General features: G+C 40.1%; 2 protein-coding genes across 3 annotated transcripts in view; one reads left to right on the top strand and one right to left on the bottom strand.

The window, feature by feature from the left end:
* Positions 1-1,869: 1,869 nt before the first annotated feature.
* Positions 1,870-13,965, top strand: LOC117255088 (tensin-4-like). The gene is made up of 13 exons (XM_033623655.2): positions 1,870-1,951; positions 3,707-3,989; positions 5,358-5,688; positions 6,184-6,509; positions 6,604-6,699; positions 6,877-7,008; positions 7,984-8,076; positions 8,645-8,722; positions 8,851-8,916; positions 12,353-12,524; positions 12,658-12,726; positions 12,947-12,976; positions 13,096-13,965. The coding sequence occupies exons 2-13, from the start codon at positions 3,737-3,739 to the stop codon at positions 13,226-13,228; spliced, it is 1,779 nt and encodes a 592-aa protein (XP_033479546.2). The 5' UTR covers positions 1,870-1,951; positions 3,707-3,736; the 3' UTR covers positions 13,229-13,965.
* A 211-nt stretch (positions 13,966-14,176) lies between these two features.
* krt222 (keratin 222) overlaps positions 14,177-23,778 on the bottom strand; it is a 33,595-nt gene continuing 23,993 nt past the window's right edge. For both annotated transcript variants that reach the window (XM_033625228.2, XM_078166307.1), the window contains 3 exons: positions 20,981-21,201; positions 20,764-20,866; positions 14,177-18,077 (listed from right to left, as the gene is read on the bottom strand). In XM_033625228.2, the coding sequence (XP_033481119.1) occupies positions 17,864-18,077; positions 20,764-20,866; positions 20,981-21,201 (538 nt within the window). In that variant the 3' untranslated portion in view covers positions 14,177-17,863. The remainder of the gene's footprint in view (positions 18,078-20,763; positions 20,867-20,980; positions 21,202-23,778) is intronic.

The raw sequence follows: 23,778 nt of genomic DNA, 5'->3' as shown, positions 1-23,778 counted from the left end.
AGGAATTGTTGAGTTGAGTTTTAGTCAGTAATCTAGCCACAGAATTTTGCAGAAATTCTATTTGAGTTAAATTCTTGATTTGAAAGTCTTTAACTTTAGACAGTACATTACCTTTACAGCAGTGAGGTGAAGTGCTAACAGAGTCGTGGTAAGTTATGTTAAAGCCTGCTATGACTATGATTAATTACTGTAATTAAAAATAACTGGATTAAAATACAGGTACTAGCAAGATGCTAGATTACATTTCATTACATATTAAAGACAAGAGGAGACAAAATTATGGATTTTGAGTGGGAAGGATATGCTTTATATAAAGTAATAATTACTGACTAAATATGTTTGTTAAAGTTTAGCTGGGCATTATAATCAAGGATAATAACCTTGGTTTGTAGAGGCTTAATAGACAAGAAACCAGAGTGGTGGCAAATAATTTCAGTTTTGTTGAGATTTAATTGCAGAAAGCTTCTATATACTAATGTAAACATTTATAGTTGAGCCTTATTAGAATGACACAGCCACAGATGGTGTTCCCAACAGAAATTATTTATAGGGAAAATCATGATGGTACATGAATTGATTCTGGAGGAAGCAGAGTGACACACCCTTTCAGCAGAAGTTACAGATCAGGGTTGTAAATACCTATTTAGCTCTGGCAGAGACCATTTTCAATCGACACTTCCTGCGATCCAGCCCTCCAGTGGGGTCTGGGTGGGATCTCCCCTGGAGAAACTTTTAGAAACTTAACGGCTAAACTGACTATTTTAGAGCATTTTGACACAAATATCTTAGATCAGGGGTTCTGATGGCTGAGAGCCATTTTAGGGAGCCGGCCACTGTGATTTTATTTATGACTTCTTAAAATGAAATATCAAACTATGCCTCTTTTTTTATAATATACTAACACTTAACAAAAACTAAAACAATTGACAGTGATACGGCCCACACAACTCACATTACATTCTAGTTTTCCACATTTTAATACATTTTAAAGTAATTACATAGAGATGGTACACCGTTTGACATTGATTGTTCCTACCCACAGCAGTCGTGCAGCAACTTCAGCTGGGGTACGGCAACACCACTTGAACAAACCGCACACAGAACTGCAGTGCACAGTTATACTAGAATCAGTAGTAATAAAAATGGCAATTTGTAAAGGTATACATACAAATCCAAGTCAAAAGCTGCATTTAAATTGGAGGCATTGCCTTACAACATACAAATCAGAATCAGAGAGCTGTCTCTGAGCTACGCTGCTTCAAGACACAAGGCTAAAAATGTCCAAAATCTCCCTATATTACACTGCACTGTTAGAATCAACAAGTAAAATCTATTGAAATATATTGAAGGTAAGTTAAGGATTGCTCAACAGAAAAAAGGGGAATATCATCACATTAATAAGCTGGGCCAGAGATGTTAATGGTTTCCTTTACAGGATCAGAAATGTAATATGTCAAGTGGACACTAGGATCAACGTGTCAGTTTGGTCAGTTACAGACAAATGGGCATTCATCTGTCAAGTTAATCAAGCTAAAATGGTGCGACCGAAGTCCTGACTGCGTTAATATTCTAAAAAAAGATAATTAAAAAAAAAAAGAGTGGGAAAATGACGGGGGTGTTAATCTTAAAAGCAGTGATTAACATCATTAAGAAGAAACACATGCGTAATTTTGCTTCCAAGAAATGAAACAAACCTGACTTCCAATTAACTTTTTTTTAGAAGAGTACAGCCCTGTGTTAGCCCTCAGGCTATAAACCTTACACTGCTGAGATGACGTCATCAGTGGGAACCGCATGGAAAAGTGATCCTCACTGCTGATAGGCTGACAGGAAAAGGGCAGGGATTTCATTAATAAAAGCAGGCAGCATGAGTAATGTCACAGTAAAAGAGTGAAGAGGCTGAGAGTTAAACAACGTTACAGCCACTGAATCTTGACCAGAGGAAAATAAGGTAGGTGACCTCTCTTTGCCTTAACTTAAGATATATAATCAGTCGCAGTAAAAATATGTATGGTCAGTCAGTGTATCAGCAGCTTTGAATACATATATCTGCATTATTTTATTTTTATTAGATTGCTCCCTGTTCATGATTTATGTGGTGTTATTATTATGATTATTATTATTATTATTAGTGCTGCAGCAGGTCTTAGCAGGGACATAAAAAGCTACTTCAGAGTAGATTATGATGTCCATATGTATGGACATATGGACATCATAATCTACTCTGAAGTAGATTATGATGTCCATATGTCCATATGTATGCTTGCATTTACTAAATCGACAAATGCTGAATAGTCAAAAAATGCATGGCACCTCGTACGCCGGTGTTACTTCATGGCACATTATTTTCAGTTTTGTGAACCTGAGCAGGTGTTTCTCAAAAGCAAAAAAAACATTCTTAATTATCTAAATTTTTCCAAACAGAAAGAGCAGATTTTGTGTGTAGGCTACTTTAGAAAATGTTTTGGCTGTTGTAGAAAAACACTAATGTAGTCATGGTAACCACCAGTCCACCAGGTGACTCACTGGGCACCACTCCTCGTCTGAAACACGGACAGGGAGACACAGTGTGAGCACCCCCCAAATGACACACCCTTCCTGAGCAGCTATTCATGCTGATATCAGCACTGGAGTAAGCCATTTACTCAGCTTGCGTCAATATTCATCAGGAACATGGGGGAAGCCTTAATGTACTGACTTATGCACTATCGGACACTTACTGATTACCAACGTTCAAGTGTTATATTGCTTAAGTCAACTGAATGAACTAACCAAACCTTTACTATTAAAATCTACTGAAGTAAAAGTCCTGCATTCAGAACCTTACTTAAGTAACTTAACTTTAATAAAGTATATAAAATTAAATTAAATTAAAAGTAGAAGTAAGTATTATCAACAAAATGCGCTTCAAATTGTTAAAATAAAAGTACTGGATGTACAGTAAAATGTTCCCTCTATTACTGCTCTGTAGTGTGTACATTGCATTTTACTGCTGTTGATGTTCAAGGTTGTGATACCTTTAACCCCCTTTACATACTATTGAGTAGTTTAATCTACAGCAATGCATTATATTCTATACAAACATCATATGTTTGTAGCGTCGCTGTCCTGTGAGAACCATTCATCACAAAAAAAGTCAATTTTTTATGAGCTTTGTGATGATGCATTTTCCAGCTGATCCAAGAGGGTTTTTAAAGAGTTAATTTCTCTTAAGAAGTAGGAGATTCTTTCAACACATAAAGGATCAGTTTATCTCAAACATTTACCATCAACACATCTGGACAAACATGGCTCTCACTGGACAGGAAGGGGATAAAAAACTGTAAACTGAAAGTAACAAAAGCTGTCAGGCCACAGACATGTAGTGCAGTAAAAAGTACAATATTTCCATCTGAGATGAAGCAGAGTAGAGGTATAAAGCAGCATAAAATGGAAGTACTTATGTAGAGCACAAGTACAACACTTGAGCAAATGTGCTTGGTTATATTCGACCACTGAATCACCAAAGGTACCAATAAAAAACTTTAGATATACGTATTTATGTATGCTGCATAACCGTGTTCAAAATGCACTTCATTTCTTGTGAATATGAGGATCTGGGAAAAACTTATGATGGATCTGTTTTGCAAAGAAAGGACAAAAGCAAGGCTATAATTACAGTAAAGACAGTGTAACCGATCTCTCTCCATTGTATCTCTGTCGGCAGTAATCCCAGAAGACTGCGAGCTCTCCTAACATGATGCCTGCAGCTAAAGGCATGTCCCAAATGATACCCAAACATGTCCTGAGAGTGGGTCAGACTATCCGCCTGGACTCAGCGCAGCAGACAGTCAAACAACATCCCACTGTCACGGAGCCCAGCAGTAACCATGGCGACCCTGAGCTTGATATTTCCTTGGATAGTCTCAACCAGCTCATCCTGGAAATGGATCCGACATTCACACCCATTGAGGTCAACAAAAGTCCCATGTGCATCAGCCCTCCGACAGGTACGACTGTAAAGCCACTTTCTTTTCTACATTATTCAAACTCTTTCTCTTTCTTACTTCTTATTTGTACATCATTATGCAGCGGATACATTAAAACTGCAAATACAAAAAACACAGCAATGTCTCGGTAAAAAATTTGTCTTGAACAGTGGTCTGTAGTGGTCTGCAGATTGGCAGGCATCTCACCTAGGTGTTACGCCATTCGCCATCACCTCCACTCATATACCATGAGAGTTAGAAATACTGATGATACATAAGAAACATGCAAATGTAATGTTTGTTATTGCAGAATCGTACCATGCCCACATTTTCTTCTGGCGACTGGGCTGCAGTGCAACACACTGCAAGGGTGTGACACAGAGCACAGTAAAACTAGTCACCCCATAAAACAAATAGTACACACAGCCTGGGACTTTGGAAATTTACCCGCCCTTTTTGAGATAGTTAAATCTGTTTTTTCATCATGGGATAATTGCACCATTTCAGTTGTTCTGGGATGACTGCCAACACCAGTACCACACCCTGCACATGTAAGGCTACAGACGCAGAGAAGCTCACTGAAGTAGACACACATGAGGGTGGTACATGGGTGTCTTCACTCACATTGCTCTGATCAGAATGTGTGCACAAGAGTCAGCAAAGCATATAAATGGATTTCCTGTTGCTCATCTTCACTTGAGAGATGTTTAGTGGTATATATATGAAACAGAGAGCCGAGTGCGTTGAAGGAAATCAAGCATCAGTGATGAGAAATCAAGGTAAAGTTCATTTCATCAGGCAAAACAGCAAAAGGTAAAATTCATGCGCTCTCTTGATGACTCCTCACCTATTGTTACAAAACACATTATTTCCCCTTGAAACAACACTCACCACAGCACCTGTCCACAGTCATGGACACATTTTGCTATTTCTGTTTCAACATTAGTCATTATTATGTAACTTGGGTTGCAGACGGCACCTGGCACACGTTGACCACAGGCTACAACAGTACCCTGGGGAAATGAATTCACTCAGTTACCATCAACACAGTGAGGCAGACAGATTCTTAAGCACACAAAGAACAAGTTGGGACTCCGCTCGCTGATTTGGTATCATCGCAACAGCAGAAATAGACAATTCAAAGCATCTAGTTTGGAAGGAATGACCTGAGCTGTGCAAGCAAGTACCTGCATGAGAAATATCAATGTCTATCAGGTGAGCTTTAGAAATGGTGTTTACATACGCAGGCCAAGCCCTTTTAACTAACAGAAAACCACAGCCCGAAGTCAGAGAAATCATGGAGCACAGAGGGTTTTTCCACTGACGGTTTCATGACATTTTATCGACTGTTTTCGGTGCCTTTGCTCACACTTTCCTCTCTGTTCTCAGACGACTCAGATGAAGATGTCTCCCAGTGCGAAATGGTCCCCAGAGGATGTTCTCCTTGCTCCCTGCCCACCGTGGTCCCAGCTGTGTCACCCAGTATACCCATCCCTACATACAGCAGCTGCAGTCCTCACGGCACACTGGTGTTCTCCAGCTCCCCTACATCTTCCCTGCCTCCGCTGCCATTTGGCAGTGCACCCCGACGACATGCGTCACCGAAGCTCGATGCCACCTTTTCCCAAGGACCCACGCGCTTGTCACGCTCAAACAGAAATAGCGCTATCTCGCTTATCTCCACATCAACATGCTCAGACACAAGCTACATCCTTGGCAGGTAAAGCTCACAATCAAAGCAAGGCCTGCAACTAGACAAGTCTAGAACATGCATCTTTTAAATATGCTGTAAAATTTTAACTGTGCTGAAGTGAACTTGTTCTTGTTCGTGTTTGTGCAGTTTAACTAAAGTTTTATATCAGTAATAATAGTACTAAATTTTAACCCTGTCTAATTTAATTCTCATGATACAAATGAAAGGACTGTGAGGGCCTTTTATGCTTTAAAGATCATATTCCTCCTGGAACATGTCCAGTTGTGTTTAGAGGCTCTTATTGGTAATAAGAATAATGGTGAATACAGGTGTTCCAGCAAAGACAGTATGAGGAAAATAAAGTATTTTCTGACCATTAAAGCCTTTACACATTTTCCAATATAAACCTTAAATACAAGTATGAACCTAAAATTAAGCATAACAGGTCCTCTTTAAAGTTCATATTTACTGATACAGCATATTGATCTGTTCATTGTATATATCCTCTCTCTCCCTGTATAGCAACCTGTCCCTGGCCAGTGAAGATGCCGACTCCCCAGAGTCCATCCTAACTAGCACGTCCATCTCCTTCAGTGACGGCTCCAGAACAGCGCCGGTTGATAACAGGCACAGCCCAGACAAGCCCCCTCTGTTAAGGCGAGGACGGGAGCTTCACAGCAAAGGAGCGCAGAGCAGTCCGGCTTCACTCTCTAGTTCTTGGAGCGATATTCCTGTACTGCTTGTCAATGGCGCACCACAGCCAGATCTGTACATCCAGGCTCCTGGATCAGAAACTGACCTGATGCAGAACCTCCTTTTGCCCAACTCAAAGCCATTGTCTCCTCACAGTGAGTGGCACATCTCATAGTAGTCTGTTTTGCTGGCAGCTTCCATATTTCAAACAGTATTTGACCCCACTGTCGTGTTTTTATGGGTGTTCAGGTTTCCAAGCCCGTTTTTATGGCAGCCAGCCCTCGATGAAGTTTGTCATGGACACTTCACAGTTTTGGTTCCGTCCGCATATCAACAGAGCAGAAGGTGAGAATCTCAAACAACACACTCAACGAAACATAACTACTTTACTCAAGTTATTTCATCTTGCACCATCTAGTGTTTTCTTTTCATCCTGGATGTAGGTCTCTGCTGCAGTGCAGATACAGAAATACAAACACATTTGCAACTTCCTCTAAGCATTTGCTGTTTCATTCATTCTAGCTGAAGCCCTGGTGAAGGACAGAGAAGCAGGAACATTTGTGGTGAGAGACAGCACCTCCTACAGAGGCAGCTTTGGCCTGGCTATGAAGGTGGACCAATCGGTCGCCAACTTCACTTCCACCGCCTACCCAGGTAAACTTTTACTAGTCAGGGCAGCGGCTTGTCTGCTTTTAAGTCATGTGCTGTCACAAAAGTCACAGCATTGTGTTTGGTCAGATGCAGAAAAGAAAAGCTCATGAATGCCACAGCCACCACAATTACAAACAAACAATGTGAGCACAGTTTTGCACAGGGCGGCTGTCGTCATTTGTCTATAACTAGAGAACTGAAAGGCACACAGAGTCACTTACCCAACTCCGCTGATGTGAATGGGCATGTCTGATGATATCCAGCTCTATTTGCGGCCAGGCAGGAGACAGTGCTGTTATTTTTTCCACCCACACTATACGCTGCGTAAACACAAAAGAAAACCAGCTGTTTATGGCAGTGTAAGCAATCCGAGAGGAAAAAACGGACCTCACTCACGAAACAATTTTGAGGCTTATTTCATTTGCAGATTTGTATTTTTTTACTTTTTCTTTTTGGGAATGCAGGATATGAAAGACATGTGAGCACTGTGTCGGGCGCTGAGACTATTTCAGTGAGCAGACTCAGAGCACATCGATATTCCTCTGCTGAATTATCTCTCGATCAATTAGAGACTGTAATCATCCTTGGTTTTGGGATGTCAGTACAAGGTTTTTGCTTTCTGACATCAATGTTATTTTGAGAAACAACTTACACAAATATAGTCAAACAAAATTATTTTATAAGGTTATATAAGACAAGATTTATAAGGGACCTTGAAAGAAGGCGATCTGAAATAAGTCAAAGTTTGCTGCTTAAATTACATTCAAATGAAAGATTATATGTTGGCTTGGCATCACGTGGAGCAGGAAACTAAAGATAAATAAATAAAAATAAGTAAGATAATAAAGGATCAGTCATGCGGCACATAAATAACTGCCAGTGCCATCACTTTTATCAATATCATATATTGTACATTTACTTCACTGACTGCACCTAACTTTTATTTTCTCCCTGACATTTGTCCTTTCATCAAAACAGGAGACAGCAATTCAGATCTTGTCAGACACTTCCTTATTGAATCATCAGCAAAGGGCGTACGCATCAAAGGCTCTTCTCAGGAACCATACTTTGGTAAGTTAACAGCCCGCAGAGATACTTAGTTCCTTATCAAGAAGTGATTAATTTCCTTAAAACTCACTCAAAATGCAATTGTCTACTCAGTATGAGCACATCCTGGTCTGGCTCATGATGCCACACCAAAATTGACTCAGCCATGTCTGGCCTTTTAAGATGTGGGTGGGTAGCAGTGGGTGGATCTGAATCTTTTTTTTCCAAAGGTATGAGTTCACAGGGTGTGTTCTCACGTCCACGGACCCATTATTAATGTCTATTCTGGGGCTCTTTCTTTCTTTCTGTCTTATCAGCTTACATAGAATTCTATCTTATGAATCTATCTCTGTAAAATCCCCACAGCAGAAAAAAAAGCCCATTTCAGTTTCACCTTACACTCTTTACATCAAAACTAGATTTGATCCTGGAATGAGCCAAAAAATTAAATTTAAGAAAACAACACTGCAATCACCCCCCTTTTACACTTTAAAATAATATCAGTGAGACATTTACATTTTTATTACTTTTTATGGTCCAGAATGAGACGGTACTTGTACTTCACCATTGTTTTATTGTGTTATCTTTACAGGTAGTCTTTCTGCCCTGGTCTACCAGCACACTATCTCTGCTTACGCACTACCCTGCAAATTACTGCTCCAATCCCAAGGTAAGCCACTACTGCAGGACATTGTGTGTGTGTGTGTGTGTGTGTGTGTGTGTGTGTGTGTGTGTGTGTGTGTGTGTGTGTGTAAGAAGGTATAAGATGGAAACCTAATCTCTTATTTGCCTACACAGTTTTGGGCGCAACAGAACAAGAGCGGGCTAATGACAAACCAGCATCAGAGGACAACAACAAAACAGGTGGGACACAACAACAGTAAAGAATATAAACTCAATTAACCTTAACTTGACATGCTTGATTAGCAAGTAATGTTAAAGTCCAGGGTTTTTGAATTTATCAGTGACGGGAATAGGAGCCACATGCACATTTCACTTTCCCAAACAATAAGACACAGAAGTAGAAGAAGAGTAAATCCTTATCACTTCACATTTTCACTTATCATAGCAGGAAGAGCGCACACACAGGTGTAACTGATAACCTTAATTAATGAAGGCTGCCTTCCATTTAGCAGTGTCAGGAGCGGGGTCTTGTTGTTATGTATAGTGCGGCTTACCCAGACTCTTGAATGGAATGGAGAAATGGCTGATTAGTGGTATTGATTACACCTGAGGGGTAAGATGGGGCACCACCTCCTTAATTCCTCTCCTAACCAATATATGGCACTGACTACTCTCAACACATGTATCGAGTGGCTGTGCGATAATGCATGGAGACATTAAATCTGAATCGCTGCATTCTTGCTGCATAGTAATCATTAGTATCTATCTAGAATTAGCCAATAATTTTAGCAAGCTTTCTGGAGGAAGACATCCTGAGATTAAAACAATTAGCCAGAAGGAAAGACTACAAGGCTTCTAGACAGACAATCCATTTGTTGTATTTAATTATATAGCTTGTTTTGCAGCTTGCTCCCAATAGTGGAGCAAGTTGACCCTTTACAAGACTTCCACTTTTGTGCTGTAACAACAAGATTGGCTACTGTACCAATTCATTTTTCCCAACAGTGTGCTGGTTTATGCATCATCATCCTGCACATGCTAAAATCATATCCATTTTTTATTTAAATTTTACGGTAAATTGACTTCTCTCGAGGGATATCTTCCCCCATCTTACTTGTGAATAATATCTATTTGATTCTTATATGTGAATATGTTTTCTTCCTTCTACTACTCCGTTTTATATCTAAAAAATAATCATACCCACAGCTAAGCAATGCCAAATGAGAGTCAGTGCTTTGTACTGATTATCTGGAGGACTGTGATTTGTTGTAGGCAGCAGGTTCAGTGCTGCTGAGGATACTCAACAAGTTACTCTAGCGCAATTAATTTTTTAACAATAATAAGTGACAACAGGTTTAGACTTGTTTATTTAATCATTTTCAGGGCTTGGGCTGGACATGTTACCGCAGGCCAGCTACTTTATATCATGTACATTAATCTGTGTGTTTTCATTTATTGTGCAATAAGAGTCTGCTCACAGTCACTTTGTTGGCATGTGTGAGCTGTGATGAGTAACGTTCGCCAGCTTGGTCAGCACAGTAGCCTACCTGGATTGCGACATCGGCTGATGTCACATGAGCACACCTAAGTTAGAGTTCTTCAGCGGTTTATCCAGGGTTTTCTCTTCAAGTCGCCCTCCTCTGACAACTAACTTAACTAGTTAACTAACTTAACTCAGAAATATTATCTGTGGAAATATATCAATTTTCATGGTGCTTTGTTTGTTACGACGACTGTTTATGTCGGTTAATTAACGGTTAATGTAATTAGCGAGTGGAAAGTAGGACGCCTGTGAAGCGGAGTGATACATACATAGTTAAAGGTGCCAGTGACGTTGTTTTATATCTGTCCAATCAAATTACTTTGTCGGAACTAACCGCTGTGTAATAACAATAGCTTTAAACTAAAGGGCCTGGAAGATGGATGAAAGTAATTAGATGTAATTGTGGTTAATCTATCAAGTGAAAGAGGTATTCAGTATTTAAGGTATAAAAAATACTCTACCACAACTAAGTCCTACAGTTAAGTAGAGGTAAATAAGTATTATCAGTAACGTGTACTTAAAGTACTCATTAAGCAAAAGAATTTCACCTGTCTGCTGTATTTTATTAGCATTGTATGTAGTATTTTATGTTGAGGTGAGGCTAATACTTTACATGCAGTTAAGTAGTTTATTTTGAAAACTGATAAATTGTATTTATTGATGTGAAAGTAGCCTGTATTTTGTATGTAACACCTGCAAAGTAACTAGTAATTGAGTAGTAGTATAGTACAAGTACTGCGTAACTGTATTTAAGAACAGTACTTGAGTACTTAGTTACTTTCCACCACTGCCAACTGAACAGCCATCCAAGTACTTCAACGTGTTGATCTAATTTTTATATATTTTCAATTATATCTAACATTTTTTTAAGAAAATACAAAGAAATTAAAAATATGATAATACATAAATAAAATATGATAATAATGAAATAGAAAAAATAGAAAAAATAAAATCTAAAAAGATATATAAAATGTAATAGTAATAATACCATAATAACATAATAAAAATACTAAAAAAAAAAAAAAAAAAATACGCACTGAGAGAAGAAAGTTTTGGTTAAGGTTTACTGTGTTTCCTGTAAGAAATAAATATACACTGAACAGAAATTTAAAAGCAAAACTTTTGTTTTTGCTCCTGTTTGTTACAGGTTTAAGTTAAAGATCTACGACTTTCTTCATGCACTCAATAGAGATATATATTCTCTCAAATTCTGGTCACAAATTTGTTCAAATCCATGTTAGTAAGCACTTATTGTCAAAGATAATCCATCCACCTGACAGGTGTGGCATATCAAGATGCTGATTAAACAGCATCATTACTACACAAGTGTGCCTTGGGATGGTCTCAATTAATTATTAAGTTTTAAGGGAGCGTGCCTTTGGCATGCTTGCTGCAGGAACGTCCATCAAAGCTGTTACCCATGAACTGAATGTTAATTTCACCACCATACACCATCTATAATGTCTTTTCTGTGAACTTGGCAGTACATCCAATCGGCCTCTGAGCTGCACAAGTCGGTTACGATGACAAACTGCTGTCAGGTCATGACCCTGGTGAGGACGACAAACAAGCAGATGAGCTTCACTGTCTGATGGTTTGTGCGGAAATTCTTCGGTTGTGCAAACCAGTTGTTGCATAAGCTGTTGGGGTGGCTGGCCTCAGGCGACCTCGCGAGTGAAGACCTTGGATGTGGCAGTCCTGGGCTGGTGTGGATACATGTGTCCTGCAGTTGTGAGGCCGGTTGGATGTACTGACAACTTCACGTGAATTACTTCAGAAACAGCGTATGGTAGTGAAATGAACATTAAGTTCACAGGCAACAACTCTGGTGGACATTCTTGCAGTCAGCCAATGGTACATCCTCTCAAAACTTGACATCTTTGGCACTGTGTTGTGTGATCAAACCGCACATTTTAGAGTGACATTTAATTGTGACCACCTCAAGGTACACTTGTGTAATATTGATGCTGTTAAATCATATTTGAAATGATCTATTTATGTCTATTTTTCCTATGAGAATGAAAAGCAGGGATGTGAATAACAATCCAGGATGGAGTTTCATTCATTTTCATGTGTCTGTGCATTCAACCTCTATTCCTAATCAAACTATCACAATATCTGCCTTCTCCATAGCTTCCAATTTTGTCTATCTGAACGCTGTCCCCACTGAGATGCTGACGGGCCCCTGTGCAGTGCAGAAGGCGGTGTCCTCCACATTTGAGAAGGCCTCGGGTTCATTCACACCAGCCATAGTCAACCTGAAGGTGTCTTCGAAGGGTGTCACGCTGACAGACATCAACAGGAAGTAAGAAGAGACACATCCCACATCCTGCCACTGAGATTTTTACTCACAGTACACCACAAAATCATGGTGTTTTGTGTGTGTGGTATTTTGTTAAGATTGATAATTTCTAACAGCCGTAATCATTTCTTCACAGGCTCTTCTTCAGACGCCATTATCCTGCTCACCTGCTCAGCTACGGTGGTGAAGATCCAGACAATCGACTGTGAGTGTGCAGCAACAAGCTCTGAAATCAAAAGGAATCATTTTCAGAATACTATATGCTTGTGGAAAAAATATTGCGTAACCTTTTTTTGAAGATGTTAATACTTACACGTGTGACTTTCCTGCTATGCGTCAAATACTAGTGAAAAAGTGCTTTCGTTTACACAGAATACCAAAGTAGACCACATCTATTAATATTCTTTTTTTTTTTACTCTTACAGGTGGGTGAGAGGTTCCAGTTTCGGTGCAAGGTAAGTTTGAAGTTGAATTGCTTACAAAATCAGAGAAGGGTTTTGTATTTACCTGTAAAAACCACTTCAACTTTGTATGAAAAAAATCAATCTAATGTAAAATTTCTTTGTCCCAACAGGATGTTTGGCTTCGTGGCAAAGGGTGTGGAGGCCGGCATGGAGAACGTATGCCACGTCTTTGCAGAATATGACCCCCTGCAGCCGTGCAACAAAGTCATCCAGGTCATTCAGGCTGCCATATCCAAGCCGTAGACACACAAGCACTGAGGCAACATAACACTACAAGCCACCTTAAGACCCTACATACACTGTCTGTCTTACACTGTATTTTCCTCATGTAACCTGACCAATATGCTGGACACTGTAAGTCATTACTGCTGTGGTTGAACTGGTAACTGTACCTGCCGGGTTACAAATCAGAAAAATCTGATTCATAAATGCTTGGGATGACCCAGACTCGTACCGTGGTCATGTGATTAAAGTGATATTGAAAAGATAGGTTACTGTTGCACATATGAAGATACACAAGACTGAATCGCTGTCAAGCAAGAACATATTGAACAAAGAACCAGTAATTAAATGGCACTCTACTACTGTTAAAATATTTTCTATGCAGCTTGTAAAAATGTTAACACAAAGGCAACAATATTTTTGTAATACCTAATAAATTCAATGTAAAATGTTCTTGTAGAAAATGTTAGAAACCAGCACCTTACATAGGGCATGGAGCTGGATACTGACTTATTCCAATGTAAACTGATGTGTAAATTTGCACTATGCTTTTACATATAGTGATGGGGGGTTTTGAAGGTTCTGTTAACAGACTATAAGAAAAACAACTCTCATATTGTCCTTTCATTTCAAAGCCAAAACTCTGCATATACCCCAGTTGTATATTTCTGAATGTATTTATTATGCTGCGCTGTAAACATTTCTTCTCTGTATATTCGTGTTGTTATGACGAGAAATAAACATGCTGAACTGTTGAACTTGTGTCTGTGCATGCTCACAGATGTTTATGTCTGACGAAAAGAGATGGCGTGCGTCAAAGTGTGAAAAACACAGCTTTATCTTGTGATTTACCACATCATCAAAGCCTGTAAACATAAAGGAGGACACTGTGGTTAATCGCTTTATGTCCTCTAGTAAATCAGTGAAGATTTATGAAGATGTATGTCTGACAGAAAACACACAACAGTCTGCACATATTTATTTTTTTATTTGAAATGATAAATTGTTAGATAAAAGCATAATGCTTCATTCTGAAGTTACAGAGCTCCCAAAATGAAGTGTGCTTCATGAAGCAAAGCAAAATCAAGCACAGAACTGCATAGATAATATCTTTAAATATTCTCAATATATTCTGAGGCACCCAAATGCAATGCACAATGGTCCTTTTTCTTCTTATATATATATATTTTTAAATATCTTTGGTGCCAACTCAAAGTTTAGCATAAAAACTCTTAATCTAAGGTGTAACAGATAGCATGTGCTACACAACCCGGAGTTGAGCATTGAAGATACACTGCAGTGTTAACTATTTACAAATACTGCCCTCCTCTGGTTAAGACAGGGAATCTAAATTCTCTGAGACACATGGTGAGTGTTAAGAGCCTCACTGCCGTTGAGATTACAGTAAGCATTTTTTTTTTACCTTATTTTTTGTGATAATGCATCATAAAATGTAGCTACATTATCACTTTGTGTTGCAAGATTTTTTTTTTCTCAACATAGAGAATGAACTGCAAAGACAAAAGACTTGCAAAGTACACACAATCTGGATTTCTCTCTCAGTGCTGATGTTCTTCTAAGTGCTGTAGGTGTCTGCAGTGCAAGCGTTTAGGGACTGTAGGGAAATTATAAGGGCCCCTCGACTAAGAAAAGAAGTGCAACGCCCCTCTCCACAAAATCTTAAAGTACTACAGCTCTATCGGTCTTTGTCAGCCACGTGTGTGTATCGTGTGTGATGTCCCTGATGCGCCACTTTGAAGGTATAGCTACAGCGAGCGGTACAGTAAACAACAAATAAGTTATCCAACCCATTAAATTATCAGACAGATGACGTGAAAGCAAACTTAGAGAATACCAGACCAAGACAAACTCAGTGTGGATGTCAGGAGCTGTTATTTGGCAAAACTGTTACCTATTAGCAACACCAATCCACATACCCCGACAGCAAAAAGTTGCTAACCCCACGTTGCTGCCTTTAACCTCATACTTGGATGATACAAACAATCTTGTTTACAGTATCATTGTGCATAACTGTGAGCAGTTCAGACACTATAAGTATGTTGAAGCTCATTGACCACCACCAATGGCCTCTTTACAACTGTACTTATTTCATATCATATAAAAATGATTGCCGAAAGTTATTTATACTACCACTATTTTGTATAACTAATGTCACTGAGGTCTTTTGCTAAATTAGGCATCACATTTCACTCAGTAGAACTTTGATTTTAAGGTCCAGTGTGTAGGATTTAGTGACATCTAGTGGTGAGGTTGCAAAACTGAAACTTCCCCTGTGTGCTAGTTATGTAGGAAAACTACTGTGTCCGATGTATCCATGCAAATGGCCCTATCTTGAGCTAGCATTTGGTTTGTCTGTTCTAGAACAACATAGTGAACTCTTTAGAAGACAACCTGCTCTATATGTAGATAAATGGCTCATTCTAAGTTAATGAAAACATGATTATTTTTTTCAGGTGATGATAAACTGATGAAAACATACAACAGGATATTATATTCTATTTCTGCCAGTAGATGCCCCTACATCCTAAAAAAAATTAAACTGTGTTGTTATGGCTGGCGAGCATTACCTGGGAAACATCATGTCTATTCAGCATGGAGGTAAAATTAATACCAAATTATATTAAGTGCTCACTGAATGAGTCAGTGTCTGTTTATAGGATGTAAGAAGTAATAAATTGTCTGTTAGAAGATGTTTACGATAAGCAATCAGTTACACTGGATAAAACAATATATTAACAGAATAAGCTTATCACTAACACCACTGGTTAGAAAGGAAAAAAATAAGGCTGTAACTAACTATTATTTTCATTGTTGATTAATTTGTTGAGTATTTTCTTGATTAAGTGTTTGGTTTATAAAATGTCAGAAAATGGTGAAAAATGTCTCAGACGATGTCCTACAATGTCTTGCCAACAATCCAGATACATTCAGTTAACTGTCATAGAGGAGTTACGAAACTATAAAATATTAATATTTATTTTCTTGTAAAATTACTCAAACCGTTTAATAGAATATCAAATTAGTTGGCAACTAATTTAATACTTGACAACTGATCAATTAATTGCTGCAGGTCTACAACCAGTGCTTTTAGACTGTGATAAAGTTACAATATAATTATTTAAGCAATGTCAAATTATTTAGTGCTATATATTTTAACATAAAAGCAAATGTAAATAAAAAAAAAAACAAAAAAAAAAACCCAGAATACCTCAAAAAAGGGCAATCAGACCCACAATGCACTTTGGTTTCAGCGAGTTCTATGTCATCTGTCAAAGACCAATTTAACTCTTACATCTCATTTTACAACCCTTTCTCATCCCAGGTCGTTAAATACCAATAAACTGTCACGCCCCTTTGGCGTCTAAGCCGCACAGGTTGCACAACTTAAACACATTATAACATGTGGTTAATGTTGTGAAATGGTTGCGGTTAGGTTTAGGCAACAACATCATGTGAGTTACGTCAGTGCACAATGAGCAGGCTTAAATTCCAAACGTTAGGTTAAACAACACGGACTTCTGGTTTCACACAGGACACGGACTGGTCTCCTGGATGAAAGTCCAGTTGTGTTTGACCTGACCACCTCACCTCTCTCCCACAGTACAATTTTTTGCTCTTCATACAATGTCAGTCGCTCTCTAAAGGAATTGTTGTGGATGGGTTTACATTTGAATCTGCTGAAAGCCTGGTAGCTGTGGCCTAATATCAACGCCACAGGTGCCTTTGGCGTCGATATCACACGCTGAGGGGTGTGACAAAGCGGTGATATGTGATGCCCTGGGAATGAGAATAAGCTGCATTTCTCCTTCAATAAGTGCACAAAGAATTGTGCTTTTGACAAACAAAATAATGTGTTCTTTTCGCTAAATATTCTAGCCCTGTTGTTTTGTTGTTCTGCTTTCTCATGAGATGCAGAACAAAGTGAATTTTGGGAGAATCTATTGTGATAAATCAAGTGCTAAATGAAGAGATAGCATTGCAGTCCTTAAATAATCCTCATCCTCTTCTGCACCCTCCTCCCCCTAATAATTTTCATACAGTCTCTTAAAGAAATTAAACAAAAAATATCCACCTTTAGATAGTTCACAGCAGCTCATGGTTATCTGTGACTCCACGCCTCCATTTATCTCCATCTATCTGTGCACTCAGCCTCCTGTACCAAGTGTTAATTGGAATTAAATGCTGTAGTTAAGCAGAGTCATACGGTCAATATAATCTCTTCTGTCCAGTGACCTCATACTGATACAGTGATGGTATTGAGAGACACTTTTTTGATCTAGAAATATGTTTACATATTAAATTGATATCCTCTGTAAGGCAATGAATGAAGGTCTGATATATGCCATGTGGGTTTTTGACACTATAAAAATGGCCCCATTAAATCAGCACAAAAGCCTGTCGGGTAAAGCTTATCCTGCCAGAGTCAAGATTAGATGAGAGAAAACTGTTTCAGTCATCAGCTGTGATGCAAAGTTCAATGAAGGTTGTGATTTGAAAATTCATATTAAGCATGACAGCAATGGATGGTCATATCCCAGTTCTCAATGACACAGCTGTTATTTCTGTAACTTCAACATCACCAGTGTTACCACAAACATCTGTGAAGCAGCGCTGACTCTGGCCGACCGGTGAGAGCTACTGTGTGATAGTTGGGATGCTGCGAGATCTCTTCATGATGAGACGCACCTCCACGTCAGGGAGGCTGTCCTGTTTAGTCTGGGCACACCCCTCATCTGCCGCAGCCATGTGCAGGTCGAAGCGCAGCGACACAGACTTCTTCCGCAGCTTGGGATTCCCCCTGAAGAAGGAGCCCTCCCACTGCTTTATCACTTTGTCAATCTTCTCTGTCCTGCAGGGGAGGAGGTTAGAAGTCGTGGCAATAAAAGTTGATGATGATAAATGTCACAGAACATAATGCATTATCAGATTATTTGGACAACACATGGGCACTAAGAGTAAAAAAGTTTTGTATTGGTGTATTTATGTTTTAGGTCGATAATCTCTTGTGTCATAAGGTGTACATTTGTTGTATGTGGTATGCAGCAATGATGAATGTGGATGTCAGCTGCCAAGAGTCTATTTTTTATTCACAGTATCATTGTGTGTCATGTAATCTCAAGTGGGATGGGCCATTTCAATGGTACTGTGTGTCATTAAAAATGTCTTTCATTCTTTAATATCTGCATGATATGCAAAGTAACACCAGAGGGCAGCAAGGGAGAGCACTTCAGCTGCCTTAGATGTGACCTGCTACAAGAGCTACATGTCAGAATATGCGCCTCCTTTGTAACAACATGCAACCAGTCTGGCATTGAATACTGTGGATCAGGATCTGGGATCCATTTCTACCGAACTAAATACAAAATATTTCTCTGAAAGATACACACTAGAGTTCTTCATAGGTCTACCTAGACCCAAGGACCCTAGAACCCTAGACCTGAACTGTGAACCATTCGGCTTCAGGTCCACATTTTATTATGGCCAGTCTTGTCCAGGTCTTGTTCTACTCTATTACAGCGGGTCCCGGGTCTGTTTATCACTATGTGTAATTACTGAGTGAATCCGAGAAGACCCATGTTCGGCGCTGATCAAAACAGAAATGCGTAAGTACTGTGTGTGTAAGTTGCGTGATGAGACTTAGGATGAAATTACAAGAGTAAAGTAAGTGAAAGTAAAGTGAAAAAAACATTGAGCAGCAGAACCAGGTGATCAGGTGCAGCTCACAACAATAACAACTACAACAAAGGGAACAGTGTCTTTACTAGCTATTTTAATTACCAGGTTTGTCCGGTCCATAAAAAAGACCTGAGACCCGCCCAAGTTCCCGGTGTCTTTCATCTCTTTCATACACCAGGTTGCGTCGGTTGGGTTAGATCTAGGTCCAGTTATGTATATATTTTAAATCATTGGGTCACACAAGCGCATGCCAAATGCTAAATGGACTGGCTTCCACTGTATAATGAATCACAGTTCCATTATCACCACAGGATTTAACTAGTGCCGGGATGTAAACAGCTTATGTACATCCCATAGTTATGAAATGACAGCAGAATGGACATTCCCATTCAAATCAACGTAGCAAAATGGTCAGAGTGTTGGCCATTTTTATGTGTACCATTGTGACTGCAACTGTAGTAGGCTAACCTCCGTATCAACAAAGCAACTTGGGGCAAGTCGCAAATCGCTACGGTGAGGCTTTTCAGTACCGATCAACAGAGCAGTAGAGTAGTGACGTTACATTTCAATAAACTGTAACTGCTTTTTCCCTGTTTCTTTTGTTGCCATTAATTTCATGTTGGCTCAAGCATGATACAGGCCAACTCTAGCTGCCTCAGAGGAACGAGTAGCAGTAGCTAAGAGGACAGCTGAGAGGCACTGAGAGACCACAGGGTTAAACATGTCTTGAAGATTGATCCTAGCCTCAGTAGGATCAACACTAAAAAAGGGATCAGTTTCTCTCTTCTACGTTGTACCCACTTGTATTTCAAGAGTAAAACTGTCGGTGCCAACAGCGTTCCGTAGTGGTGAACACATCTAGCGCATGTACTCTTTCCTTCTCCACTGCTGCTGTGTCGTCTGCACTCAAACAACTTACTCCAGACCCAGCAGCATCTATGTAGCTTTAGTTTCACCTGATGTTGTTAGTAGGAGGATGGTAAGCTCAGCTCCCAGCCCTCCCGTTTCCTGCTGGAGGCTGACATGGACCTTCACTTGAGGGAAAGTATGTCCAAGCCTGACTTCTTTAATACGACACATAAACGCAGTGATGGCTTAATAAAAGAGGCAATAAACACAAGAAAGAGAACTTGGAGCTGCAACCGAATAAAAAAAGAGCGGAGGAGAGAAATGCCTCAGCATCCAGACCTTTGACACAGAGACAGAGTTCGCTGGTAGAGTCTGTTCAGAGGCTCAGGCAAGGAATATTCAGCGTGTGTGTTGTGCGTGGCTCTCAAAGGACATTATGCATCCCTGCGTGTCGCTTTTTGGCTGTGTGCATGTGGCTGGTAACACCTGACTGAAGAATTCCACCCATGTCTCATCCAACAATAACAGGTGCCACACCCTGAAGACTCCACACCAGGACAGTACTCCACATCAAACAAGCCAATAGAGGAGGAAAATTCCCATGCAGCACTGTGCTGAATTACTCATGGGAACCTGTGCAGCCAACTAAACGTTTTATGCCTCTTAACTTGCTCGACGTGTAATGGTAATTCCTTTGAGAGTTTGTTCATCTTGTCTGCTGGACCAGACGTCGCCGGGGCGGGGAGGACGTGGATGGTTGTGTAATCACGAACTAATGAGTCAATAAATAACTCACTGATTCAAAGCCGGAGAGGTGTGAAGGCTTCAGGAGATTAAGCGAGCAAGAAACTATGTTGTTTTGTAGTCAAAGAGGCATTTATCTGGGTAATGTAGAACACTGGGCTCTGAAGTGATGCTGTTGGTGCTTTCTGCGCGAAAATGCCTACATGTCAGACTGAACCAAAGGTGCTGATGACAAGTCAACAGGGGGTGAAAAGATCGATACTTACTCAATGGTGCCGTGACCCTCTGCACTCTCCCGCACCACATTGCCCTGAAGAATCTCCTGAGTCTTCACAGTGGAGATTGGCAAGTCCTTATCTTGCTCTGGCTCTGTGAGGAGACATTAATGACATTATAAAAAGATATGACTGTAGGGAAACAGTATACGTGTGTGTGTGTGTGTGTGTGTGTGTGTGTGTGTGTGTGTGTGTGTGTGTGTGTTACCTGTGAGTATCACAAGGCTTTGCTGTCGATGCAGTACGCTTTTCTTTAGCCCACTGTCTGCTGGGAGCAGTGAAGGTATTTCAGGCAGGGGCTCAGACTTGGGTTCATCTGGAGTAATAGCAGGGTCACTGAAGCCGTTCTCCAGTCCGTTCTCCTTGGGCTCCTCCATGGAAGACCTCCAAGGCCGCAGAGTCATCGGCTGCCCATTTCGGCCCATGTACCTGTGGGCAAAAGGGCAGAGTGAAGAGTGATGACAACCAGAATGCATGTGGATCGCATGTTTATGCATGTCTGTGTATGTCTTGATTAACGTGATGTACATTCAGGAAAAATACTTTTGTTCACTTCCTTGGAAAGAGTTGGATGAAAAGATTGATGTCACTCTTATAAATATCAGTCATCAAGCTACAAACCAGACAGTTAGCTTAGCTTAGCATGCAGACAGGAAATGGAGAAACACCTCACTGAACCCCCCCAAGCCTTTCACTCCACCTTTACATAGTCTGTAGCACAATGGGACTGTCTGCCCACACCAGCCTAAAGCCATGTTTCCACTGAACACTTTGAAATAATGCCCTTAGAGCCAGGATGTAACCTATACAGACATGTACCTAAACTCTAGACATGTTTAGTGTTTCCACTGCAGACAGTACTCTTAAATGTAGGGGGGAGGGGGTTGTTACCAGATAGTAAAAGCACTAGTCAATCCAGCTCTCACTGTATTTCCTATTTATGGGGATGCAAAGGAATGTCTACACCTTATTGGTCATCCATGGGGTTGCACGCCAACATTTTTAGAGCAAGAACAGGCTTAACTGTTTAGAGCCTAAGCACTGAGTCCTTTTTTGAGCAACATTGACAGTTCTCTCTTGACAGACAGTCAACAGACAAGTTTAGCAGCGTTTTTTTGTCCCACCGTATCTGATCAGTGTGCTAGATACCTCCACAAAGAGGTGACACATCACATGGTCCATATAGCAGTGATTCATTGGAATTACCTGACAGAAGAGGGTGTCTCATATTAAACTTCATCACACTAACACACCAGTTCGATATTGTTAATTGCAGGTTGCTGGGTTCTGATTTGTATTGTTTCATTTTGGTAACCTCCATGATGGCAACAGTGTAAGTGGAAAAACAAGATTTGTGGTGTTTCATACGTATCATATAAATGTTTCTAAAGTGACACAGTATATGAGCTCACTTTGTTATCGGAAGGTAGAGGGGATAGTGGATGGCATAACACTTAGGAAAGACACCGGCCAAGGTGCAGACTGCTGTAGACTACTGTTCAAGACCAACAAATAACAAAAGTGGTTGTTTTCTAGCAGTGCTTTGCTGTTTTTCCAGCGGGGATGGTGCCATGAAATGCAGTTGTTTTTAACTGAGACATCGCTGTGTTTCCAGCGGGGATGGTGCCACCTGCCTACTGTTGCTGCTTCCTCTGCAAGCTGCTTTGCAACCTGCCTCCACCCCAGATCCTCCTTTTCACGCTGTGTCTGACTTATTGATATAATTTCAGTTTGTCAATGTTTGTCTGTTTGCTTGCTCTGTTCTGTTCCCGGGGGGGTTATTGTTGCTGCTTTCCTGCTGTTGCTGCAGGGAGGTTTGCTCTCTCTACCTTAAGGCTTTCCACGAAGGTGCATGAAAGGGCGGAGAGGTGTGCTCTTTCTACCTTAAGGCTTTCCACGAAGGTGCATGGAGGGGCGGAGAGGTGTGCTCTTTCTACCTTAAGGCTTTCCACGAAGGTGCATGGAGGGGCGGAGAGGTGTGCTCTTTCTACCTTAGGCTTTCTGCATAGGCTTTGGAAAGGCAGAGAGGCCCCAGAACAGAGCCATAACACCAAATCTAATAATGCAAATGGAAATAAAGTTTTCTTTGACTAAAGTGGTCCTGACTGAACTGGATATAAAGTGGTGGTTTTATAAGCTAAAACATGATCTTTTCCTAACCATGACCAAGTGATTTTTGTGCCTAAACATAACATACAAATGTCACTTATATATGGTTTGCAGAAACATAAAATGATTGAGGTGGTGTACTAACAAGGTGTTTAAGTAGAAAAAAAAAGTCTACACTTAATTTAACCAAAGCAAAGACACTTATGGTCCTCACAGGATGACGCCTACTGACGTTGATAATCTGCTGGCTTTACCTTGAACGCCACCATGGGGTTGACATTTTCCATTTTTAGTGAAATGGCTCGAAAACTATAGGATGGATTTCCAAGAAATTTGGCTCAGATGTTTGTTTTTGTACGTGTGTGTGTGCATTCAATTCTTGAGAATTTCATTTTACAGCACATATCGATATGTTGTCCCTTTCATAGATGTGTGGAGAACTGGATACAGTGTTGGAGGCAGGGCCCCGTTCATTCCTGTGCATGCTGTTCAGTTATGCAAAACAGGTTGACTTTGCAGGTATAAAATTACCCAGATCTTGTGCATCATTGGGCCCATGGAACAAGCACAATAGAGACTTCCAGTTTAGAGCCCCACTAACTTGAATTTATTTATTTAATTATTCTTATTTATCTAATTTAATCAAAATGTTATCAGACAGAAAGGATAAAATTCAAGTAGTGAAATGAGTCATTTTACAAGGAGCTCTGATGCTCAAAAAAATGTATCTACTGAGTTACAGATGTCTCTTTCACAATGTAAGTCTGTGGGGAAAAGGCTCTCTGGGTCCAAAGGCATCATATGACAGACTTGGAAGTTGTAGTTAAACAGTTTGGCCACTATGTAAAATTGGCTTCAAATCCTGGCACACTTCTCGGGGCCTGATCCCTTTACTCT

The sequence above is a fragment of the Epinephelus lanceolatus genome, chromosome 3, assembly GCF_041903045.1.
Source record: "Epinephelus lanceolatus isolate andai-2023 chromosome 3, ASM4190304v1, whole genome shotgun sequence".
Classification (NCBI taxonomy): Eukaryota; Metazoa; Chordata; class Actinopteri; order Perciformes; family Serranidae; genus Epinephelus; species Epinephelus lanceolatus.
This window is presented reverse-complemented; position numbering and strand designations above follow the sequence as displayed.